This window comes from Oculina patagonica, chromosome 12 (genome assembly GCF_052425735.1).
Source record: "Oculina patagonica isolate OP01 chromosome 12, crgOcupat, whole genome shotgun sequence".
In the NCBI taxonomy this organism is placed as follows: domain Eukaryota; kingdom Metazoa; phylum Cnidaria; class Anthozoa; order Scleractinia; family Oculinidae; genus Oculina; species Oculina patagonica.
In genome coordinates, this window is record NC_135769.1 from 22,832,636 (window position 1) to 22,858,342 (window position 25,707).

The following is a 25,707-nucleotide window of genomic DNA, read 5'->3' on the forward strand; positions in this document are numbered from 1 at the left end:
GGGGGGGGGGGTGACTCCCATATTAAGGGGACGAGAATGCTTGTCATTTTGCTTAGGAAGTAAATTACGGATTTTGCTTTCACCTATGGACAGAATGCTAAAATTTTTAGATTTAAGTATGAAGAAAAAAGAAACCCTCATACTGTGTTGGCGGTCTAGGCCAATCAGGCATGAAGAATGGTATCTTTTAGTGGTAAAACAACAAAACTTCGGCCACGTCCAGATTGGTCTCCTTTAGGTATTTAACGAACATCTCCGAGGAGCATCCCCATTTCTTTGATATTGGAGTCCCTCGGGGGATGGGAGCGGGGGGGGGGGGGGGTGCAGTGAAGCACATTTGAATCGATTCATTCGAGTTGGAATGTGATGGTGGTTAGGCCGTTTGGACAGTTGAAGATATCTACCAGCCTTTGCAGAGATAGCCCAACCATAGAAACCCAAGGAGATGTAGACATTGCACAAACTGTGGAAAGATATTTTGTCTTAGAGCTGCATTTCTAATTCTAATTGTACAAAATATATTGATAAACTAACATTAAGGAGAATGTTCAATGTAGACGTTTGACTCGAAGGGTTTAAAATTTTTAGGACGATTACACCCAGTGCCTACTATAGTTTTTTTTGCCTACGTGCGCACGCGCAACGAAGACATGTGAAGGAGAAACAGTACAAAAATGTATTTTTTTGTTCAACTTTTCTAATAAAAGGTCAGTTCAGGTGACGCATGGTTCAGTGTTCATATCAGTCAACTCTCACCAGTGGGTTTGCTAAAGATATGGCAACTAAAACCATTTCCTTTGCTAATTGAGAACTGCTAAGTTTGGCACTAGCTTTTTATTCATATAGTCTTAAGTGCTGTAGCGCAAAGAAAGCCTACGAAGAAACTTTGCATTCGACTTAAAAAATAAACATGTAGCCATTTCACTGTGCACCTTTTGCATTGTTTGTTTTTTGTGTGTGACATTCTTGTTTTGATTTTTGGATGAGAGGGGGATATTTATATATACTCTCTCTTTTTCCCTTTCGGCAGGAATATAAAAATCTTCTCAGCCTTAGCTGGTGGCTCTTTATGTAACACACTCATGATCATTTGTCTGGTGTCTGATATTGGTTAAATTTGCCAATTCCGTCGTTTTTGCCGTTGGGTTAAGCGATCAAACCAAAATGAACGTACACTTCTCAAACAGCCAATCGGAGCCTGGTCCTAGAAACTACAGACCAGACCAATTTTCAGACCACAAAATCAATTTTAAAAGGACGTCTTTATGCAGGGATTAAGTATGATCAGTGAACGGCTACTAAAAAAGTTGTACTCCCAAGTTAACCTTCCCAAATAAGTCCAGGCAACTTACTACCGGGTGACTTACCTATGTACTTTGGGTCTGTCACTATCTTTGGCTTTTTATCGTTGTTCATAATCTGCAATTTGGGCTAACCTAACTTTTCACATTTCTCCCCTAAGAAAAACCTTCTAACCAAGTACAATTCATTTATTTTAACAGAAAACGCACTAGGGGTAAACGTGCAATATGGCGAGCAAAGAGTACACATTGGAAGAGCTCAATTATTTCCGTATCTGCTACATCACTACCAACATCATTCGGGATGGTCTGCAGACAGTGTTCAAACAAGAATGGGACAGAATACATGGAACAAGCCTGGGCACATGGCAAGACACTGCCAAAAATGGACACGATTTTTTTAACACTGAATCGCTAAGAAGCCAAAGAAAGAACAAGAGGCTTCTAAATATAATACAAAACGGAGACACGAGCGAGTGGGACTGTACATGTTTTTTCTTTGCGCTTCTCTTTTCCGATTCTCTTAGCCCTTTCCGGAACGCTGCAGTTGCCAGTAATGTTAATGATTTACGAGTTTTCCGCAATACTTTTTTTGCACATCCTCCCCGAGCTAGTGTTTTGGAAGCCGACTTTCAGGCAAACATAAAGTTGGTCGCAAATGCGTTTACGGCTCTGAGTCTTGACACAAAAGAGCTGCAAAAAATAAGTAAGCTGGGGAGCTTTCCAACTGGGGAACTTCAAAAGCTTCGAGAACAAATTCGCGTTTTGGAAGAGGAGATTCAGGCGGAACCCAAATCGTTCATGATTCTTCCACTGAAACCGTCCCACGAAGTCACGGAGCGGAACACGGAGGTTAAAGACATCTTGCAAATGTTCATGGACATGCAAAGCACCAATGAAGATGGTTCGATTGTAACAGTTTATGTGTCAGGCAACCCAGGATGTGGCAAAAGTCAGGTTGCTCGGCAAGTTGGCAAAACGTTCTATGACAAAACAATTTCTGATGGTAACCACGACGGCAACGCATTTGTAATGACCTTGAATGCTGAAAGTGAACAATCAATGCTAGATTCCTACAGGAAATTTGCTCGTTCTCTTGGAGTCACGGAATACTCGCTAACCAGTATAACGGGAGGAGACTCGAGGTTGTCAAGAAAGGAACAACTTTCGCAGCTCAAAACCCTTGTTTCTGCCAAAGTTCAAGACTATTCCACCTGGCTGCTCATATTTGACAATGTCAATGAGTTGCGTAACATACGAGATTGCTGGCCTGATGCAGAGGAGTGGGGAGGATGTGGACAGGTTCTTGTTACAACACAGGACAGTACCAATCTACCATTTGCTGACCACTTTTGCCAACATGTTTCCCTGAGTCAGGGAATGTACAAGGAGGACGCCTTGAGCCTTCTTAGAAGTATTTGCCAGTTTTCAGGTGACGAAGAGGAAGAAGATTTGGTTTTGGATTCCTTAGATAATCAGCCTTTGGCCATTGCTTGTGCAGCCTTTTTTGTTCGGTATTTGCATGACAGAATGGGAGCAAGCACGGTTCCTGGCAGCTTCACCTGGAAAAGCTACCTCAAGAAACTGGAAATGGGGAAGCAGAAATCGACAGAAAAGGTCTACGAAAGGACAAGCAAGAGCTACCCATTGTCGATGACTTCAGCTGTGTCACTTGCGTTAGAAAAACTTGTTCACAATCAAGTTTTTGAACACGTGGTTAACTTTCTAGCCATGTGTGCCCCAGTACCTATTGGCCTTGATGTAATTGTCAGTTTTGTAACAAAACAGGACCCTGATCTGGACGAGGACATGACCGCTGCAGACATTTCCAAATGTTCTTTGCTTTTGCAGCTTTGCTTAGACGATAGCTCAAGAACTCTTATAAAGATGCACCAGGTCGTGCATGATGTTTTTAAGAGCTACGTTGGTGACAAGTGCAGTGACGATGAGGTGTCAATGCTCACTCTGTCATACATTGAGACTTTAGCTCCGTTTGCACAACATGATCTCCTTCAGTTTGATCTGGAGTTTCATATGTCGTCAAAAATGATGGTTCCTCATTTGACGATGTTCAGCAGTCATTTGAAGTCAAACTGGGCCTCGGTTATAAAAAGTGACAAAAGAAGTGAACACAAAGAGGCATTTCTCAATTTTGGTGACACTTGCAGTAAACATAGACATTTTTCTGCTGCCATTATGTATTTTGAACGTGCCCTTCTGATTTCCAATGACGAAAAAGACAGTAAAGATGAACACAAAGTTAACTTCGTCGCCACAACTCAAAACAGTTTAGGCGCTGTCTATCTTGAGCTAGGACAGTTTCGCAAAGCTAAAGATCTCCACCAGGAAGCTCTTGGTCTCCTTGAACAACAAAATCCACAAGATCCAACTCCAGAAACTGCAGACTCTTTGAACAAACTGGGAAATGTGTTTTACAGTCTTGGTCAATTTGAAAAAGCAAAAGATCACTTTGACAAGGCTCTTAAAATGAGGGAATCTCTCTGGTGGAGCATGCATGTGGGGCCACAGCACCGGGCGACACATGGTGCGGAGACACGAAAACAGCAGAAAACCTGCAGACACGCACGAGAGAAACGACGGAAGACACCCCACGTGCTGACCTGAGACTGGAGTGACAGACTGGCCCGGAAGGCGAACAGACCACAAGCAGGCGCCGAAATGAGACAAAAACTGCCAGGATCATGACGACCTGATCACATAACCTTGGCCGGCGACATGCTTGTTGGCCAACTTCAAGAAGCAAAGCATTGTTACGAATGTGCGTTGTCTATCAGAGAAAAGACGTTCGGTAAACATCATTCAACATTAGCAGGGTTGTTAAGCAACCTTGGGGTCCTGTACATGGAATTGGGCGAATTACAAAAGTCCAAAGACTTCCAATACCGTGCTCTGAATATTAGGCTCCACGATGACGAGTTGGGTTTTAACCACTACAAAACTGGTGATTGTGTGCTCAATCTTGGATTAGTACTTGAACAGTGCGATGAAGTTGATGAAGCAGCCAGGTATTTCGATAAAGCTCGGGAAATTTATGCCAAGTCTTTCCCTGCGAGCCATTTATCGTACCAGTCAGGAGTCGAAGATTTATTACGAGTCTCGAAGTTTAAGCGGACAGAAGGGTTTATTTCAAATGACGAGCCTGGTAGACAAGTACGTTTTTGTCGCTGCCACCATTATCTTGTTCTTGCAGCTGATAATGACTTACTCACCGAGATCTTACTGAAGAAGCTTTAGTTTTGGAGACGCCCATCCACTTCACGCTGAAATTTTAGCCTTTGAATCAGTTAGACTTTTTGACTAACCTTGAGTTTCGATAGTGCGAGTGCCTGTTCGGTCACTTGATAAGATCGGCTGAGTAGTTGTTCCATTCAAATCTTTTGGTGAAAACTTGATAAAATATATAGGGCAATTTGCCATTATTGTTAATGTACAGGGTTCGAAAGTCAGTTGCGGTTCTATAGAAATAAACGTCATTCAACTCCCTTATCGTATCCTTCAGTACTTTTACTTCTGGACCCGTTTAAAACGTACTGAGGTTAACGTCATGCTCCAAATATGACACGCAAAACCTGGTGAAGCTTTAAAATTTCAAGTTAAACGTCAAGTACTTTCCCAGCCGTAATACCCTTTTTGCAGATTTATACTCCACGCAAATTGAGATGACTTTGACGTGCTGTAAACATATTGTGCAATTAGCCCTTTAAAAAAAAAAAAAAAAAAAAAAAAACGATTATACCAGTGCAAAACAATGCAGTCAACTAAAAAGGGCCGGAAGCAATTTCAGGCACAAGCTACAACAAGTGATTTTCTAGAGCTTCTTAAACTGTTTAAAATCAGTTGAACTGCAAAAGTTTTTAAAATGTTGAAGTGCAACGACACTTCAATATATATATATCATGGTTCACTGGTCGAAAAGCTAACGTAAGTTAACAAAGGTCCGATCGTTTTTATGATCTTTTATGCAAACACAAACTAGAAGATGTGAGCATGTAGTTCGCCATCGTGTTTCGTATGCTAAAACAACTCAAGCAGCTCAAGACGATTGTACTGTCTTGCAGTCTGCTCACGAAATTGCTGCGCTTACATATGTTCCACTATATTCTCATGCAAATATGAAAAGTTACCCGTGAAGAGGCCTGATTGGGCACCAGTCTTGCCCACGCTGCTTGTCAAACAAAGCAAACTGTCAGATTCAAGAATTTTGTTAAACATAATTCACCAAGATATGCAAATACAAGACAGTGTTGTGCATAAGTTCATGAAAATAACGTAAAATTTGCATATCATTTCCTTGAGAACCCAAACAATGCAGGACGCAGCATAGGAAAGTGATAAATTTCAACCATCGTCGCAAGGGTTGTGCGTTAGTGTCGGAATCCGATGTTGGCATCCATTTTCTATGTTGGAGTGCCTTCTTCATCAGGTATAATAGTTTGTTAGTCAAGCATTCACTTTGGAAAACGACTTTCTTTCGTGTGTCTGAACTTAAGTCGTGCTGATACTAAGCAAACCTTGCATAAAAGATCAAAGGCCTTATATGTTTCATAAGGGTTCCAATTTTCGTAGACAGACGGTAACATTCAAGTTTCCATTACTCAATATAAACGAAAATTTGGATACAATACAAAAATTCAAATCTGCGATCGCGTAAACAAATGATGTCGAACAGGAAAGAAACAGGAAGTATAGCGAGGTGGGCTTTCGTTACGTTTCTACTAAGTAGCAGCTTCACATGGCAATGGAGGCTTTCAGTATGCCATGCTGTGCTTTGCGAGGAATTTGTTATTTATCTATTTCTGTCTCTTGAAGTTTATTCTCAATGTCGACAAGCTTTCCTTGGCAGCCTCGGGGCATTTGATCATAATTTATCGTAATGTGCTCAACTTTTTTTTTTTTTTTTTTTTTTTTGGGGGGGGGGGGGGGGGGGCGAACGTCAAGCAAATCTAACACAAGAAAGCGTGCGCCCTAAGAGGTACCAGACAAAAGAGATTATGTAATGTCAATTTCATTTCCTGACAACTGTAACCGAGTAAGTAAACACATATTTAATGTAATACACATGAACCAAGCTCCCAACAGTGATCTGTAGCTCAATGGCTAAAGCATCTAGCTAGTGTTGTGAAGAGTCATCGATTGGAGTTCTGTGCGGGACACTTTCTAACTGAATTTTGCTACGTTCAATAGTTCCTGTTTGTTTGCGACTGACTTTAAAGACGTACGCTAAGAGTTTCTGTTGTACGCAAGAAGCAGTTCAAACACAGGATTTAAAACTTCTAAAAAGTACGATGGATATCCTCTTCAGTGCCATATTAAGAGTCCCCCCAAGTGAGTCCCAGCACTCATCTAAAGGGTGTGGAAAAGCTATGCCAGCTACATTAATTCATACCAATAAAGACATTTTACCCGCTTTATTAAATACCCCCCCCCCCCCACCCCATTGAAGCAAGGAAATACCCACTTTCATCAACCTTTTTACATTTTTAAGCAAGACAAAGCTCGTAACTTCACTTCCCTTTCCCCGTTCACTACTTCCACATCATTTCCCTCTTTTTAACGAGCACATCTGGATCTGACACTAGCAAATTTTCCCAAAGGCGCACAGCCTGAGAAATAAAAGACTAGGTCATACTCGCAAAACTATTTCTCCAGCCGTTTGCGCTGCTGAGGTAAAGCCAAACTATCCCAATACCTCGAGAAAGCTAAACATAAGCAACTTCACGAGAATGAAGACTGTCTTCTAAGATAGTCTCGCATGCGCATGTACTAGTGGTGCGTTAAAATACTTTTTTTTTACCAACCTGAACACTGCAAATACCTGACCCCAATCTGTAGTTGCTCAATAAAATTTTCATTTTTGGTGTGATGCGAATTATGCCAACCTAATCAATCTTTTATGGGGTGTTTACTTTAGGCAAAATCGTTAATTACTTAAACTGATTTGTTTGTTTTAACAGACCAAACAATAACAAGAGGTCACAGGACAAAGTGACCTTGAAACATGTCGGACAAAGAGTACACCTTGGAAGAGCTCAATTATTTCCGTGTTTGTTACATCACTACCAGCATCATCCGGGATGGTCTGCAGACAGTGTTCAAACAAGAATGGGACAGAGTATACAAAAGGAGGCTTGGAAAATGGAAAGACACTGCCGGAAATGGGCAAGACTTTTTCAACATGGAATCGCGAAGAAGCCGAAAGAAGAACAAGAGACTTTTGAAAATCATTCAAAGAGGGAACACAAGCGAGTGGGACTGTACATGTTTTTTCTTTGCACTTCTCTTTTCTGACTCTTTTGGACCCTTGTTGATGAGTCCCACGAGTTGCCAGTAATGTTGACGCTTTACGAGCCTTCCGCAATTCCTTTTTTGCACATCATTCTCAAGCCAGTATTTTGGAAGCCGACTTTCAGTCCAATGTACAGCTGGTCACAAACGCGTTTACTGCTCTGTGTCTTGACACAAAAGAGCTGCAAAATATTAGCAACCAAGGTAGCTTTCCAACGGGGGAACTTCAAAAGCTTCAAGAACAAATTCGCGTTTTGGAAGAGGAGATTCAGGCGGAACCCAAATCGTTCATATTTCTCCCACCTAAACCGTCCCACGAAGTCACGGAGCGCAAAGCTGAAGTTGAAGACATTATGCAAATGTTCATGGACATGCAAAACACCAATGAAGATGATTCCATTGTGACAGTTTATGTGTCAGGCAACCCAGGATGTGGCAAAAGCCAGATTGCTCGGCAAGTTGGCGAAATGTTTGCCGCCGATAACCAGGATGGTACCACATTTGTAATGACCTTAAATGCTGAAAGTGAACAGTCAATGTTAGACTCGTACCTAAAGTTTGCTCGTGCTCTTGGAGTCACGGAATATTCGCTGGCCAGTATCGCAGGAGGAGACTCAAAGTTGTCAAAAGAAGAACAGCTTGCGCATCTCAAAACCCTTGTTTTTGCCAAAGTTCAAGACTATTCCACCTGGCTGCTCATATTTGACAATGTCGACGAGCTTGCGAGTTTAAGAGGCTGCTGGCCCGAAGAAGAGGGTTGGGGAAATTGTGGACAAGTACTTGTAACCACACAGGATAGTACCAATCTACCATTTGCTGACCCCGTTTGCCAAAATGTTTCCCTAAGTGAGGGAATGCAAACAAAGGACGCCCTGAGTCTTCTGAGAAGTATTTGCCAGTTTTCAGGTGACGATGAGGAAGGAGAGCATTTCGTTTTGGATGCCTTAGATTACCAGCCTTTAGCAATTGCTTCTGCAGCACTGTATGTTCGCTATTTGCATGATGGAGGGGGAAAAGGCGTGGCTCCTGGCAGCTTCACCTGGAAGAGCTACCTCACAAAACTAGAAACGGGGAAGCGGAATTTGACAGAAAAGGTTTACGAAAGGACAAGCAAGAGTTACCCATTGTCGATGACTTCAGCTGTGTCACTGGCATTACAAAAACTTGTCCAGCATGACAGTTTTAAAACATGTGGCCCCGTTCCTAGGTTTGTCTGCCCAAACACCGATTGGCCTTGATATGATTGTCAGTTTTGTAACAAAACAGAATCCAGATCTTGACGAGGACATGACCGCTGCTGACATTTCCAAATGCTCTTTGCTAATGCAGCTTTGCTCAGACGATAGTCCTAGATCTCTTATAAAGGTGCACCAGGTCGTACATAATGCCTTTGCAGAGCTACTTTCTTGAAAAGTGTAGTGAAGACGAGGTCTCAGTGCTCACTCAGTCATGCATCGAGACATTATCAACGTTTGCAGAACACGATCTGCATCAGTTTGATATGAAGTTTCATCTCTCTTCCAAAATGATGGCCCCCCATTTAAAAGTGTTCAGTAGTCATTTAGAGAAGATTAAACTGGGCCTCAGCTATGACCAAGTAACGATTCGACAGGTCTTACTACAAAAAGGCTTTCCTTAATTTTGGCGACATATGCAGCACGCATGGCTATCTTCCCGCAGCCAAAACGTACTTCGAAAATGCTCTTCAGATTGTTCGCCAACAGCGAAGGTGAAGACAGGAACCAGGACAAAATAAATTTTATCGCAACGACCCTGAACAATTTAGGTGTTGTATACTGGAAACTTGGGCAGTTTGGCACAGGCCAAAGATCACCATCAGCGTGCTCTGGCTCTAGTTGAAAGCCTTAATCCAACCAAGCCTGCTCCAGAGATCGCGGACTCTTTGAACAAACTGGGAAACGTTTCTTTCAGCCTGAGCCAGTTTGAATCAGCAAGAGATTACTATTTGAGGTCTCTAACGATGAGAGAAGAGCTTTATAGCAAAGAAGACGCCACCGTTGTAGCTTCACTCAATAACCTCGGATCTGTTTACAGTGTATTGGGTGACCACAAAACTGCTGAGAGCTATTACCAAAGATCACTTGACTTGGGAGAAAAAGACATATGGCAAAGTCCATCCTCATGTCGCCGACTGTTTGTGCAATCTTGGAATTGTGTATAGCGAATTGGGTTCAACTAAAAAGGCGATTCAGTTCCACAAGAAGGCGCTTGAAATGAGAAAGGCACTCTACTTCCCAGACCATTTCCTGATCTCAGAGTCCTACAACAACCTCGGCCTGATGTACAAGGGCGCAGGTGAGCTTGAAAAAGCAATGGATTGTTATGAAAGTGCAATGCGCATCAGAGAAAAAACCTTAGGCGAATACCATCCGGCGATGGCAGAACTGCTGAGCAATCTCGGCCAGCTGTATATGGATCTTGGTGAAATGCAAAAATCCAAACACTTTCACTTTCGTGCACGAAACATCAGACAGGACGTTTTAGAAAGTGACCATTGCAAGTTAGGCGACTCCTTGTTTAACCTTGGAATGGTATTTGAACAATGCAGCGAGCTTGGTAACGCAGCCTGTTATTTTGAGCAAGCTCTGGAAATCTACGCCAAGTCTTACCCAATGAGTCACCAGCTGTGTCAGTCTGCAAGTGAGGGTTTTAAGCGTGTGTCACAGCAACAAGAAGACCTAAACCATCAAAGAGGCAGTTCTGCTAGACCTGACAACTTCACAGCTCGCCTTCGGTCATCAATGCCCATGGCCGTCCAGAGATCAAAAATTTTGAATTATCCATTTTCTCTTTTTTCTGGGGCACACTGGGGGAGACGCGTGATTTATCATAGCGCTCTTCCTGACAGTGTTTTGGACGTTATCATCAAGAACATCGTTTTGTACCTAATGATTTTGTATGTAAAACACTATGTGACTGACGCCGATTCGGGCTTTTTAAAGTTCTTGTGGCTTCTGATACCCTACTATGTTTGTATCGAGGTACAGTTTATGATAATAGAAGGCGAGAACTTAAACGATTTCAGATTTTTTCGTCAGCTCCAATTTCTGGCTTTCCTGTACTTGTTAGGATATTGTTTCCAGTCTTGTCTTTAGCTCAGCTCTTATGAAAATAGAAAGGGTAATAAGCACCAAATGACAGAGTTTATGCTGGGAGGAAGACGCCGGACTATCTGCAAGGAAGATTACTAGTACTCTAGTAAGAAACACAGCAACCGAATCTCATGTTTTTTTAGAGTCTGTGCTCTGTATATACCAAATTGAAGAAACGTTGACCCTGTGAAAAGCATAAACCCTGAACGATAAGGCCGAATGGGATTCTGGGTACACAGTATTGGTAAGCTTAGTAATATAGCATTTTTTATAATCGAGATATTTTCTTTCTTTGAGAGCTTTCAGGGAATGATTTATGCAACCTGTCTTATTATAAATCAGGGACGGCGGAGCACTTTTCCAACTAGTGACTTGAAGTGGGGGGGCTAAATGAAGACTCTTCTCTTAGTAAGTCTTTATTTTTTCGGAAATTCTGGGGGGGGGGCTAAAGCCCCCCCAGCCCCCCCGGCTCCGCCGTCCCTGTAAATTAATGTTCATTCAGTCTTAGATGACGATCAATTTTTTCCGATTTCCCAGTAAACATTTGGGTCGCATTGTTTAAAGTTAATGCTTTTCATGGGTCAAGGTTTCTTCAGTCAGGTGTAGGTGTATTTTTCAGTAAACATACCAAGCATGTACAACAGTTGGTACCACATTTTTTATATTAATTCATTAGAGGAAAACCAACGTTCCAAGAATGAAGATGCACATGTAAAGTTAAAATCCAGTCCAGAGTTCTACCAGCACAATAATGCTTGGAGGTGGGCTGGACACCAATAGATAAGCAAAATGTCAGTAGTCAATTGTATGGGGGATCTTAGTGTTCGTGATTAGCCTTTGTAATTTTAAAAATTAGACCCCAATTTTTGCAGTTGTGAAGCAAACATACTATATGCAGTACGTTTCCTCCTTAGATCACATTTTTATTACTGTGCCTTTCAATAACACATGAACTCTGAAGTTCAAAACCCAACTATTGCGACTTTCACTGCCATCTTATGACAAAAGCTAACGAACCTTGAAAAACAGAAACAAACAAAATGGATTGAAATCTACCAAATACAACTGAGACGTGACCTTTCGAACCAGTCGAAGTGAACTTCTGTTTCCTGAGAGGTGCGCTTGGATGATTGACGGTTGTGAAAAACAAAGCTGTTGAATTGAGCTGAGTTCCCGTGTTACTGAAAAACACAGTAATTGCCAGTTCATGGACAACTGCTTTTACATCGAAAGCCACACAGTAACAGAAACAGTGATTTTGAACCAGTGTCAACAAAACTGAAACCACAGCCTTAATAATTCTTACCACAATCTTCATTAATCTGAGAATTGGTATATTATTGGTAATATTACAGCCAGTAAGGTACTGCATGCCTGTTAGACTAATGCTGCTATAGTGGTTCATTTTACATTGCTACAGTGATCAGAAACATTTAGTGTACATAAAAAACACAGCTGTGAATGTGGTAAAAATTATAATGACAACAATAGTAAGCATCAGGAAATTATCATTTTAGATGCATAAAGTCCAAAAATATTTAGTCTGTGTATATTACTTAATTTGGGTACAGTATTGTACATACCCAACACTCGAGACAAATTAATTCTGTCGTTTTCCCCTTTCAGGTACTGATAATAAAAATGCTTCAACTGTCAATCTGAACCCTAATTTGCAGTCACATTATTTGAGATTCAGTTCTATTTTGAGGAATGCCTTTAAGTTCTCATCTGGGATGTCCTCTAGAACAGCTCTTGCTGCTGAGTCATCATCATACATTTTCATCAATTCTTCCGCGTACTGAATCATCACACAGTTCTGACATCCACTCATGCAGCACAACTCCAGAGGAGGGGGAGGGGGGAGGGGTGGTTTCTTCTCTAGACTGTCTGTACTGTCAGTTTTTACTATAGATGGACCAGCATGTTGTGGGCCTGGCGAAGAATATCAGGAGCCTTTTAGACCCAAGAATGAGCAAGAACCAATTTCTCCTTACAAAATCCAGTCATTATCAAACAGACAGGTGATGAGAATATGAAAATCATCAATCAGTGAATATAATCCTGACTTACTCCAAATCCACACTATAACTCATTTTACCACAGGGGGCCCATACAAGCGGTGTGACTGTTTGTATGTTCGAGATATAAAGAAATGTATAAGGATTTTGAAAGCGTCTTATTATCGTTAACTTATTTCGAGTATTGTCTATGTTTAAGTTCAAAATAAACGTAAACCTACCTCAACTGTTGTATTTTGTTGTTTCTGCGGCTCAAAATGGCGAATTTGGGCGATTTGGAGGGTTTTGCGTTGACTGTTGCTTCACATTTTACGTGAAGCATTTCACATTTTGCGTGACAAACAGTCACGCCGCTTGTATGGGCCCCCTGTGATTTTACAATTCATCCCATGTTATTGCGGTTTTCAGTGAAATGCGAACTCTGAAATTCAAAATCCAACAAACGATTGTGTTTTTAACGCTGCCGTCAATCATAATTATGGCGACAGCTAACGAACCATGACAAACAGAAACAAACAAAATGGATCAAAATCTACCAATCACAACCAAAAGACTTGACCTTTTGACCCGAATGAAGTGAACTTCTGTTTCCCGAGAGGTCTGCTAAGGTGTTTGACGGCAGCAAAAAGCGTAAACCTTTGGTTGAGGATTGAATTTCAGAGTTCGCATTTCACTGAAAACCGCAAACAGAGGCAATAACCATGACAGTTTGGATAATATGATGAAACACTCTCTCATCTTTGTTATTGATACAATTTAACTCATCAAACTAATTAATCATTTACTAAGTTTTAACAAAGGAGATCATAACTTACAGTTACCATGACATTGCTTTAATTGGATATCTCATGGAGAATGTATTTTGAGTTTGGGACTGAAACCGTTCAGTATAATTTTTTTAAGTTAACAATGAATGACTTACTTTCTTCACTGATTCTTCTGTGCGATGAAGAAAAACTGCAGACACCCTGCCAATGAAGTACCGGTATATATGGTTAAGACAACAAATTAACATCCATGAGTACATTAGTCTCACCACCAGATTTAAAAACATGGTTGGTAAGTCTGTTGTACCATTTACAACTTCGAGCCAGGTTGCATCACCGGAACTTTATGAGATATACATTTAGCGTTCAAAGAGTTCACAATTCTTACACAGCAAATGTTATATGTATTAGTTCAGTCTTAAGTGTGATGACCAAACTGAGCAGAAGTCATCTTCAGAGTCAGTTGACTTTGAAGATGGCTTCTTAGCAGGATGTGAAAACACCAGTCAAGAACAGCAGATTTTTGAAGGAATACTGGTACGCTCACACGAATGATCATATTAGACAAACTACTGAGTCTCCCAAGTTAACTATCAACTATAATGGAAACCTCGATTTCTCAAACCCTTAATTTTTCGAAACTCCCACTAACTTGAACCAATCTATAGTTGTTTCCCTTCCTTTGGTCAAACACTGCAATTTTACCTATGATTTTTCGACTTTCCCAATTTATAGACTGAGCCAATTTTCATTTCCATTCAAGGTTTGAAAATCGGGATTCTACGGCACAATTAAATTCTGATAACAAGCCCACTAAAACTAACTTCCACCCTCTCTCACCCAATTCCTCTCCTAAATATAAGACCATGGGCTTTTATCCAGTTTAGCTCTTAAAGAACAATAAAATTTCTTCTGACTATAAAGGTGCCATACATACATAAACTTTTTCTGATGATGATTTAAGTGGCAGATCCAGACCTTCAAGTTAGTGGGGGCCCGATCATCCAACCCTGAAATAAGGGAGGCCCACTCTTGGAAATAATTTTTCTTGGCCCTTCAGGCCTTACGTTTCGCCTAAAAATAAGGTGGGGGCCCAGGCCCCCTCCCCTAGATCTATCATTGCATTTACAATACTTCAGAGACTTTTCATATTCACCTGATGATTGTAGAACTTGTTTTGTGTTTCACATTGTTGTTGTTTAGAATTAATTCTTTCCAATAGTAAGCCCCATGAAAAAGTAAGCAGATCATAAAAGCCCTTGGAATTAAAATAAGCCCAAGACTTATTACAAGGGTCCAAGACTAGACTCCAATGACTCACTTTACACCATATTTGATAATTTTATATACTGTTACCGTTACTTGCAATTTAAGGTGAAAGTGAAAAATAAAGATTGATTGACTTTTTGATTGATGGATGGATGGATTGATTGACAACTTAAGCTTATTACTAAAATTTTACAGTATTTGAAGACTTAGGCTTATTACCAGAATTTTACAGTACTATATTATTAGCAGAATAAAGCACTTGAAAAATGCCAGTGTCCTGTTTCAAGAACACATCATGCAGTGAATCACGTACGGGCCCACTAATTACCAGCTTCTGTAAGGGAAACCACCGGCCCAGTGCAGTTGGATCAGGGGTGGGGGGGGGGATTGTTGGTATCTTTGGTATCTTTTAGGGGTCCAAAAAGCTTAAGCCACGCCCGACGAGCATCTCCGCCCCTTTTATATGGGAGTCCCCCCGGAAGTTGGACAAAGTCAGGGCTTATTATATTTTGGTTTCCGCAGTATAAATAGGTCGGAGCTCCAAGCAATCAATCATTAATTTGTGAAGTTAGGAATAACCTTACAGTATTTCACTTAGCCTGCTAATAGCCTTCCTAGGAGAGTATAGGGGGAAAAAATCGCCAGATTTTTTTCGCCCTGTACTCTCTAAACTCCACTAGGGTCAAGAGTATAAATCCACTCACATTTCGCGTCAAGAACCTGTTTCCTTGTAACGTGCGACGAACAGTTCTGAACATCCACAAAGAAAATTCTAGGAACTTGCTTCAGCAACACTCAGATCAAGCGAGGAAACAATTTTTTCCTCCAAAAAACGTTCATCATTTTGTGTTTTTGTTATGCGCCACTTACGCCATCTTGAATATTCGTTACCAGGCCTCAACGGTGTAAACAAAGTTGCTACTTCAAGTAAGAGTACATGAAGTTGTTTCGATAACCGCTGACTATTTTCTGTAGTTCTCACTTCGTTCATGGATTGGGGTTTTTGTTGACACAAATTTGGCAAAAATGGGTCGCATGAGTAGATATAAGAAAATCAAATCATGTGATCCATTTTATAAAGGACCGAGGAAAGACAATTCATCAACCTGGTGAGTATTTTGATCGACCTTGAAACTCTGTTCTCTGTATCGCATTCTAAGTTAAAACTACAGTTGGCGAAGCATCGATCTACATTCCTATTTTTCTTTATGGAGAATTATGTTTCCTTTTGCTCAGGAGCACTGAACACCAAACTGACCAAAGACGAATTTTTTAAAAAATAGCATTGAGGAATGAAGGTTCTAAGGGACTGGGCACAAGCATTACTCACACGTGGCAACCCTTGAATTAAGGGGGACTTCCTTAACTAATACTCTGTTGCTAAGGAAACCTTCTAACCATTATATCTTTTATTAATCAACGTTCATGTATGTAAGCTGCTTGGTCGGGTTCGTTCCATCTCTTCCTGCATCAGATAGCAGGATGACACTGTTAGTGCACATGTCCCATTAATTGCTGCAGAAGGAAATAGAAGATGTCTATGTGTAGAGAAGTGTGGTGAAATAAAACTTGAACCTTCTGTAAGCAGACACAGGGCCATAAAAAGTCAGTGTCTACTTAGGAGTGGTGTCTGCTAACAGGGTCTGGAAGGGGGGTCCTGATCCCGCATTCCTGCTCCTTTTTCACACGAATCCCGCATCCCGCACTTTTTTCCATCGCTTTCCTGAATCCCGTCTTTTCTTTTCTCAAAAATACATTAAGAAGACTAGTTTATACAAAAGTTAATAAATGTATGATGTAGATATTGCAATGCTCCTTTTTCACACGAATCCGCATCTTGTGTCACCAAGAAAAAAAGAAGAAGAGCAGTTAAATCCCGAATGCCGTCAAGATATTTTGCGTTTTCCCGAATCCCGAAACTGTATTTTGGTCAAATCCCGGATCCCGAAAATGTGCTAACAGGTGCAGCCTTTGTATGTAGATGTAGCTGGGACCATGACTAAGACTAGCCTGTTCCAGGCGTTCGGTTAGTTGGGAAGCGCGAAAAACGGTGGGCGAAAAAAAAATAAGGGGAGGGAGGCGCGGAGAAGGGGCGAGCGAGAGAACGCCTGTGAGCAGGTCTTTCCGCCCACTTCTAGACCTCCGACAGGGCCCGGGTAACATGAGCGCAGACATTGAAGCTTGTGGTTTTCAGTTGTCAGTTTCAATCAGATTTCTGACAGATTTCCCGGTAAATATGATTTCTCAAGGTCTTCCACGTTGGGAAATGCATTTTATCGTCTGCGTTTAAATGTCTGCACTCGGAGTCTTCTGCAAGCGAATTCGCCGAATTGTCAGTCCGCCCTTCAACGTGTTGCAGGTTTTGTCAAAAAATGTTAAGTGCCAGGGGAACAAGGTACCGAGAGTTTCTTTATTTAATTCGGTTTCAAACAACGATTTAGTTGGGTTTTCTGGAGCCGAGAGTCTGGTGTTGGCCGACCTCGCAAGTTCTTTTGGACATGAACTGAATCCCAACCCACGTTTTCCTGAAATTTGCTGTTTAACCTGCGCAACAACACTTGCAAGAACTCATGCCAGCGTTCAAAAATTATTCTCGGGGATTGTCGAAAGAGAAACGTCTTAAAAGCGGCAAGTGAATGCAAGATTGCCGACGGGAGAAACTCCCTCCGCGAAGCGTTCACACACTTCAGAAAATGAATCTACAAGTACATCAACCACACAAAGTAGATCGCGGTGCTGCTTGGCTCCGGGTGTAAGCTATTTTGGACCAGATTGATTTAGCAATGAATATTGACGTGGAACAAACTGTTATCAAGATGCAGTTTTACCGCTACTGTTTACAAATATTTTCGAGGCTGTTTGAATTCGCCTGGAATTTTCTCGTTGGTGTTTTACGCTTTTCAGTTTCTGAATGTTTTAGCTTATGTTGTTTTGATTGTCTGCTGGCTGAAGCCTGTTTGAATTCCTGGCTGAGAGTTTCGAGGAATAAATAGCAATCTGTCAATAATACAAGCATTTACAAATTTATCTTTTTGACGGACCGCATTCGACTTCACTTGTAACGTATTGTTTTAATATTTATTTTAAAACTAGAAAGTGCTTTATCGCATGTATATTTATTTTAGCGAAGCTTAGGTTATTGTATTTACTGAAAAGCAATTATCGTTGAAACTGTGTCATTTTGATTTAGCGTCGACATAACACGCGGAAACAGTTGAAATATCAGACTCTTTCCAAAACCGGTTGGAAGTATACCGAAAAACGTCTCCTTCATAGACCAAATTAAACAGTCTTCCTGTTCTTTGCGAAGACTTTCAACCAGAAAATCCTTCAGTGCGTTGTTTACTGCTGAGTTGAACTCTGCGTGACCGTCACTCGCCGCAGCCATATCTCATTTCACTTTAAGATGAAGGACGCTTTAGTGTTGACAAAAGGTGTCAAAATTGACCAATCAGAGGGTATACCAGAATCTGGTATACCGGAACTAGCTTTTGTTAAAAATGCTCACAGGCGTTCTCTCGCCCCCTCGCCTTAGTCCCCTCCCCATTTTTTTGCTCGCCGTTTCTTGCGCCTCTTCCCAACTAACCGAACGCCTGGAACAGGCTAGACTAAGACTAGTGTCTGCATACTGGAGGTGTCTGCTTATGGGAGAGAGATATCCGATAGCAGAGGTTTTGCAGCGACTTCCCCAAGCTTCGTTTAGTAAGCTTATTTTACGCTCTTTATGTCTTTTCTTGTCCGATCCAGCACATGCCGCCGGAGTTGGCTCGTAGTGCTGGGGAGATAAGTAAGGCTCGTGAAGTCACAATTGTCTATACTCTAGCTACTCTACCCTTCGCTTTCGGCTCTGCTGCTCTTGTGGCGCCCCCCTCCTTATAGGCACCATTCCCCAAGCTCATCTATTGTTGATGAGTTTAATTGGTGGTTGAAATTCTTAAAAATTTAGAAGATATCTACACATGTCGTCATAAAGTTGCTGGATGGCAGGACTTGCTATCCATGATGTTCTTGATATTGATACTTAGCCTTGAGAGGTTCTGTGTTGTTGTTTTTGTTATTTTTTTTTTTTTGGCTAATAAATGAATTCTTATGTTGGCACATTTTGTAGCAATAAACCCTTACTGAAGAATGACAAACTCAGTGAACAACAAATGCCTAGAGCAGCAAAAGATCTGATAAGAAGACAGATGGCCATGAAGAACAAAACTACCACGAAGAAAACTGACAAAAGGAAAAAGAAACAACAAGGTAGAAAGTGTGTTCCAGTTCATATACAGCTTACTTTGCTCTTTTTACATTAGGGTTTGTATAAATTTATTTACCTGTTACCTAGCTTCTTTGTGCCTCGTGGCACATTTATTTACCGTTAATATATGTCATTTGACAGTGTAATGTTGTTAACTTTATTTTAATAATTTTATAACACGTATTTGAAAACCTTTTAGTTAAATTTGCACACCATAAATGAACATTGTTATTATTATTATTATTATTATTATTATTGGATACACTTGGTAATAAATTACCTATTATATAGTAATGAAGAAATTATATAATAAGTATTCTTGGTTTTCATGTTACGTCATAAAATTCTGAAATCAAAATTCACTTGGCCTGCTAAATTTTCATTGTCATTAGGCGAAAGATAAACTAAAAATATACATTTTTGCAAATTTCCAGATCGATAGTGTCATTCGTTTTTAAAACAGAGCATTTTGAATATTTGAGTTCTCCGTCGTATGTGACATCAAGCTGAGTGCCGTGACAAAGCTGTTTTGTTTGAAAAAAGGCCTTTCCTTTCCATTTTGTGCAGATTGAACATTTCAGATATAATAAGTGGTGTTTATGTGAAAGTGTACTAGCCTTTAAGCCAAGGATGGCCGCTGTTGTAAACAGAATTGAGTTCCAGATGGTGTCTCTGACATCACGGCGGCCATATTTGTGTCCCTCGGCAGGACACAGTTATGGCGGCTCTATACTAAGCTTTATAAATTTGCATGGAAAGGTTCGGAAAATAACTCGCGAACGGTACACCGCACAGACCCGAAACTTGGAGAAATTGTTTATCTATTTATCATCTATAATACCGGTATTTAAAATTCATAGCTTCTGTAGTTGAATGGTTTCAAATTTATTTTTTGATTGCGTGACAGTGAAAACCAGCAATATAATTATTTTCTGAACATAAATTTCTTTTTGAAAGATGTAATTTTTGTTTTCACGAGGCAGCATGGGTCAAAAGAAAATTCTGAGTCCCGACTGGTAACTAACCTACAACCTACAATGGTATTGTAGGTTGGAAAATTTAATTTTACTTTATTTTACCTTTTCTTTCTTACTATAACTTATTTTCTCCAAGATATTTGCTCTACAGCTACTCTGTAAATTTTGAGGATTAATAAAGTATATGTATGTAGGCTGTACCAGTAACCAAGATCCTCCCACCAAGGAGACTCATAGTGAGCTAGGCCTTATTTTGTCCCATGCTCATGACAACAGAGATTTCATCTTTGTCATTTTTGTTTCTTTTTTGTTAACTTCTGACCCTGTTTAGGAATGACAAAGTTTCAACGGATTCCAGGAGAAAGCAAGAAAGACTATTTCAATAGGATTGACCGTGAGGCTACTGTTGAGGTTGCTGAGTCTTTGAAAGCATCAAGAAAGATGAGAGAAGGAAGAAGAAAGTAAGCTGAATATTATTGTTGCAAGGTCTCCTACAAATGTAGGTTTCTGAAGTATTAAGCCAGCTACGAGTAGGAGCTTCTACTGCTTTGGTCTTTTTCTTTACCTCAACACTGGGTTTCCTTTTCAGTCAAAAACATACACAATCATGGTTGTAGAGATAAAAGCATGTCTGATTTTTCCAATTATCACACAGAGGCTCAATTGTGAGATTCGGTACATAGGGAAATTTTTTTTTGTTCATTTCAGCTGCAAAACCTGGAAAATGCTTGGTTATGTGTTGGGAATAAAGGTGTTGATAATTAAGGTGTTGCTCACTTGTGTTCACTGGATTCAAATTGTTCCTTTTCTTACTAGACATTTGAATGAAAGGAAACAGAAAATGAAGGAGAAGAAAAAGTCATCTGAGGAAAATGCCAGCTTTGATTCTATGAAAGGTACTTATAATCTTGTCAAGAATACTTACCGTACTTATTATTTCACCATGATGAAAGTGTTTCAAGTAATATATCAAACACAACAGACAGTGTTTTATCAGAATATCTAAACACTGAGAAGAGAGGAAAAAATGTGATGCACAGCAGAGTATTTTTGACAAAAGTAAAGGTGCTTGGATAGCGAATTAAACACTGTCTCGAGTGTTTGATATATCTTCTCAGTCGAAACAAAAACTACAGAGTAAACGGAGAAATGAAATGGTAAAAATCTATGCTAACTAAGACCAGGTATCCAAACCTCCTTCACAGTTATGATCTTCTTTGTTTTAACTCGATGATGAATTATTAATAACTGAAGTTTGAGAAGAATCTTCAAAAGATCTTTGCAGCTATCTTAAGGATCTTCATTAATTAAATACTCCCAAAGATCTTTTTTAAAGTTGTTGCAGGAGCCCACACAAAATGAACATCACCTGAAAGGAGTTTTAAGGATCCTGCCCAATCCTGCAAGAAATTTAGTCCAAGATGCTGATAAAATCTTCATAAGTTAAATACTTGGGGATACGGGCTTGAAGGATCCATGCAAAGATATTTGCCAAGATCTTTGTAACTTGCTCAACACTTTATGAGTTCTTGCTGGAGATTTGGAGTCTTTTGCACCTGCAATCCCTCGGATTTTTTTTAGGAGAGTGGGCGCAGCACACAGGCTTTTGTAGTCCTTTTACGCCATTCTTACCCTTTCTGTTTTTCAGATAGCGTTCGGTTTGGTGATGTTGCAATGCAGCCGCCTTCTCTCACAGCAAAACCCAGAAAAGCTGCACAAGCAAACAAAGTATGTACAGTAACAATATTTTAGGAACATCGATAATCTGCCATTTTGAAAGCACTCATCCAAAAAAATATGTTTCCGCATCATTCGCCGACTGAACGTGGAAAGTACTTGTATGTTGTATCTTGTATGATTTTTTTTTACAGTGAATCCCGATTCCTCGAACGCTCGATTTCTTGAAACTCCCGATTTCCCTGTAATGTAACCCCCGATTTCCCTGTAATGTAACCCCCGATTTCCCTGTAATGTAACCCCCGATTTCCCTGTAATGTAACCCCCGATTTCCCTGTAATGTAACCCCCGATTTCCCTGTAATGTAACCCCCGATTTCCCTGTAATGTAACCCCCGATTTCTCTGTAATGTAACCCCCGATTTCCCTGTAATGTAACCCCCGATTTCCCTGTAATGTAACCCCCGATTTCCCTGTAATGTAACCCCCGATTTCCCTGTAATGTAACCCCCGATTTCCCTGTAATGTAACCCCCGATTTCCCTGTAATGTAACCCCCGATTTCCCTGTAATGTAACCCCCGATTTCCCTGTAATGTAACCCCCGATTTCTCTGTAATGTAACCCCCGATTTCCCTGTAATGTAACCCCCGATTTCCCTGTAATGTAACCCCCGATTTCCCTGTAATGTAACCCCCGATTTCCCTGTAATGTAACCCCCGATTTCTCTGTAATGTAACCCCCGATTTCCCTGTAATGTAACCCCCGATTTCCCTGTAATGTAACCCCCGATTTCCCTGTAATGTAACCCCCGATTTCCCTGTAATGTAACCCCCGATTTCCCTGTAATGTAACCCCCGATTTCCCTGTAATGTAACCCCCGATTTCCCTGTAATGTAACCCCCGATTTCCCTGTAATGTAACCCCCGATTTCCCTGTAATGTAACCCCCGATTTCCCTGTAATGTAACCCCCGATTTCCCTGTAATGTAACCCCCGATTTCCCTGTAATGTAACCCCCGATTTCCCTGTAATGTAACCCCCGATTTCCCTGTAATGTAACCCCCGATTTCCCTGTAATGTAACCCCCGATTTCCCTGTAATGTAACCCCCGATTTCCCTGTAATGTAACCCCCGATTTCCCTGTAATGTAACCCCCGATTTCCCTGTAATGTAACCCCCGATTTCCCTGTAATGTAACCCCCGATTTCCCTGTAATGTAACCCCCGATTTCCCTGTAATGTAACCCCCGATTTCCCTGTAATGTAACCCCCGATTTCCCTGTAATGTAACCCCCGATTTCCCTGTAATGTAACCCCCGATTTCCCTGTAATGTAACCCCCGATTTCCCTGTAATGTAACCCCCGATTTCCCTGTAATGTAACCCCCGATTTCCCTGTAATGTAACCCCCGATTTCCCTGTAATGTAACCCCCGATTTCCCTGTAATGTAACCCCCGATTTCTCTGTAATGTAACCCCCGATTTCCCTGTAATGTAACCCCCGATTTCCCTGTAATGTAACCCCCGATTTCCCTGTAATGTAACCTCCGATTTTCCTGTAATGTAACCTCCGATTTCCCTGTAATGTAACCCCCGATTTCCCTGTAATGTAACCTCCGATTTCCCTGTAATGTAACCTCCGATTTCCCTGTAATGTAACCCCCGATTTCCCTTTAATGTAACCCCCGATTTCCCTGTAATGTAACCCCCGATTTCCCTGTAATGTAACCCCCGATTTCCCTGTAATGTAACCCCCGATTTCCCTGTAATGTAACCCCCGATTTCCCTGTAATGTAACCCCCGATTTCCCTGTAATGAAACTCCCGATTTTCCTGTAATGTAACCCCCGATTTCCCTGTAATGTAACCCCCGATTTCCCTGTAATGTAACCCCCGATTTCCCTGTAATGAAACTCCCGATTTCCCTGTAATGTAACCCCCGATTTCCCTGTAATGAAACTCCCGATTTCCCTGTAATGAAACTCCCGATTTCCCTGTAATGTAACCCCCGATTTCCCTGTAATGAAACTCCCGATTTCCCTGTAATGAAACTCCCGATTTCCCTGTAATGTAACCCCCTGATTTTCCTGTAATGTAACCCCCGATTTCCCTGTAATGTAACCCCCGATTTCTCTGTAATGTAACCCCCGATTTCCCTGTAATGTAACCCCCGATTTCCCTGTAATGTAACCCCCTGATTTTCCAAGGCAATTTTCGTTTCCCCTGGAGGTTCGAGGAATCGGGATTCTACATTTCTACTGCATTACTTTTCCGTCAACTGAACACAGCAGATGCTGGCCCCGACTTGCCTTAACCAATAAGAACAATGGTACTGTTTTATTAGCCAATCAGGTGTCAAACGTCAGTTGGGACAATAAACCTTCGCGTAACAAGAGGTTAAAACCTCTCGTTCTGATTGGTTGGCTCATTTCGCTAGTTGACACACTGTGATTGGCCAGATGGGATTTGTGTTGTCGTGCAACGCATCTCCCCGAAATACAGAGAACCACTGCGCGATAACGCAAATCCTGAGAAAAAAACTTCAGCCCTCCCTTACGCGGATGATGTACAGTCTTGAGTGTTTTATTTTATTTTACCATTTTTTTAGGGATCGAAGACGCTGTTACTCCATTCGTTAATCTCGCAAGAAAAAGACACGAACATTGATTCAAATGAGCAAATTAAGACTCCTGTAAACTCTGGGCTGCCGAAAACCAAGAAACGGAAGCATATGTCAGCTCTTGAACGGGAGAAAGCCGACAAGGAGAGAGAACGAGCCATAATGGCCTACAGACAGATGCGGAAACAACGTCTGCAAGAACGCAACGAGACATCGTGAAGCACCGTGAGAGCCGCGTGGACGTCGTGCGTGGCGCGCGTGGATTGCACCCGCGAGGATTATTTGCTTGCGGTCAGTAGCCGATGGAAGGGTTCCTACGAACGTTTTGTTATCATGCCAACAAATCACAGCTTAAGGTGACGATCTCTCAGGAATTAACTATATTTACCAACAGTTTGGAAACGCACAAGTTATTCAGTTGTGAGAGACTGAACGGCCATGGTTGAAGGTTTCATAAGGAAGGTTTTTCGCAGATGCGCGGAAAACATGATACAAAATACAGCGCTTACTTGAGAATACGATATCAAATACAAATAACTTCATGAAATTTGAAGTTATAATTTTGCTGCGTGTTATCTTTTCTTAATTTTCACCGAACTTCTTTTGAGGAACAAATTACCATTTCTATGACAAACTTCGCTGGAAAAACTATTCATTCACGAGAAAGAACCAAATTAAGCGCGCGCACGGCTCGTGAATTGTGTTATTGGACACTTAGGCTGCTCGCGCTCCAACTGGGTAGAAAATAGGGAGTCGGCTAAAATAAGAACCTGTAAGATTTGAGAAGATTGTTATGATTATTAGGTAGATGAAGATAGTGAATAATGTATTAACTGCCTTCATGTACCGCGATAGTTCAGAAAGCAGTAGCGGCTAATGAGATACCTCCGGTTATAAGCCCCCCCCGGTTATAGGCCCATCTACCTGGAAACAAAAAAATACATCCGGTTATAAGCCCCCCCGGATATTAGCCCCCCTCTGCTGAATGACGGTACTGAACAGGGCTAAATGTTGCTTTATTATGTGTTTTTAACCCAAAAACGTATTTCGATCAACACTCCCGTGGCTCGTTTCAAAACGTTTTTTTATTCCGCTTATAAGCCCTCCCGGATATAAGCCCCTCTGCTTATTAGCCCACCCAAAACCCCTTATGAAGTTGTATAAGCCCAGGGCTTATAACCGGAATTTGACGGTATCAGTCTGGAGCAAAACAAAAAAATGTCCAAGGACAAACACTCTTCCCTAGCGAGGAATAAGTAAACCTTTCACAATTAAAACTCAGGCTTGATGTTGGTGTATGCCCTTCGAATCGATACATTTAAATAAACATGTTTCACGTGATTTCTTTAAAACTTGTTGCGTGTTGAGCGGCGTTAGCACGAGCGATTTGCACTCCCCTTCCTCATCAAGAATTTTT

General features: G+C 41.1%; 3 protein-coding genes and 1 pseudogene across 3 annotated transcripts; 3 read left to right on the plus strand and 1 right to left on the minus strand.

The window, feature by feature from the left end:
• Window positions 1-94: 94 nt before the first annotated feature.
• Window positions 95-5,088, plus strand: LOC144633642 (uncharacterized). Its single transcript, XM_078492480.1, has 2 exons — window positions 95-3,805; window positions 4,060-5,088. Coding segments are annotated over exons 1-2 (2,277 nt in total). The 5' UTR covers window positions 95-1,529; the 3' UTR covers window positions 4,061-5,088.
• Window positions 5,089-5,237: 149 nt separating this feature from the next.
• Window positions 5,238-11,084, plus strand: LOC144632155 (uncharacterized; annotated as a pseudogene).
• A 1,173-nt stretch (window positions 11,085-12,257) lies between these two features.
• On the minus strand, window positions 12,258-15,677 carry LOC144631340 (uncharacterized). The gene is made up of 3 exons (XM_078489749.1): window positions 15,479-15,677; window positions 13,661-13,706; window positions 12,258-12,652 (listed from the first exon to the last, which is right to left on the minus strand). Exons 1-3 carry the CDS (start codon window positions 15,530-15,532, stop codon window positions 12,402-12,404), a joined length of 351 nt encoding a protein of 116 aa, XP_078345875.1. The 5' UTR covers window positions 15,533-15,677; the 3' UTR covers window positions 12,258-12,401.
• Window positions 15,678-15,755: 78 nt separating this feature from the next.
• LOC144631338 (uncharacterized) lies at window positions 15,756-25,653 on the plus strand. The gene is made up of 6 exons (XM_078489748.1): window positions 15,756-15,883; window positions 18,883-19,022; window positions 20,329-20,458; window positions 20,814-20,893; window positions 21,646-21,725; window positions 24,279-25,653. The coding sequence occupies exons 1-6, from the start codon at window positions 15,801-15,803 to the stop codon at window positions 24,507-24,509; spliced, it is 744 nt and encodes a 247-aa protein (XP_078345874.1). The 5' UTR covers window positions 15,756-15,800; the 3' UTR covers window positions 24,510-25,653.
• The last annotated feature ends 54 nt before the right edge of the window (window positions 25,654-25,707 follow it).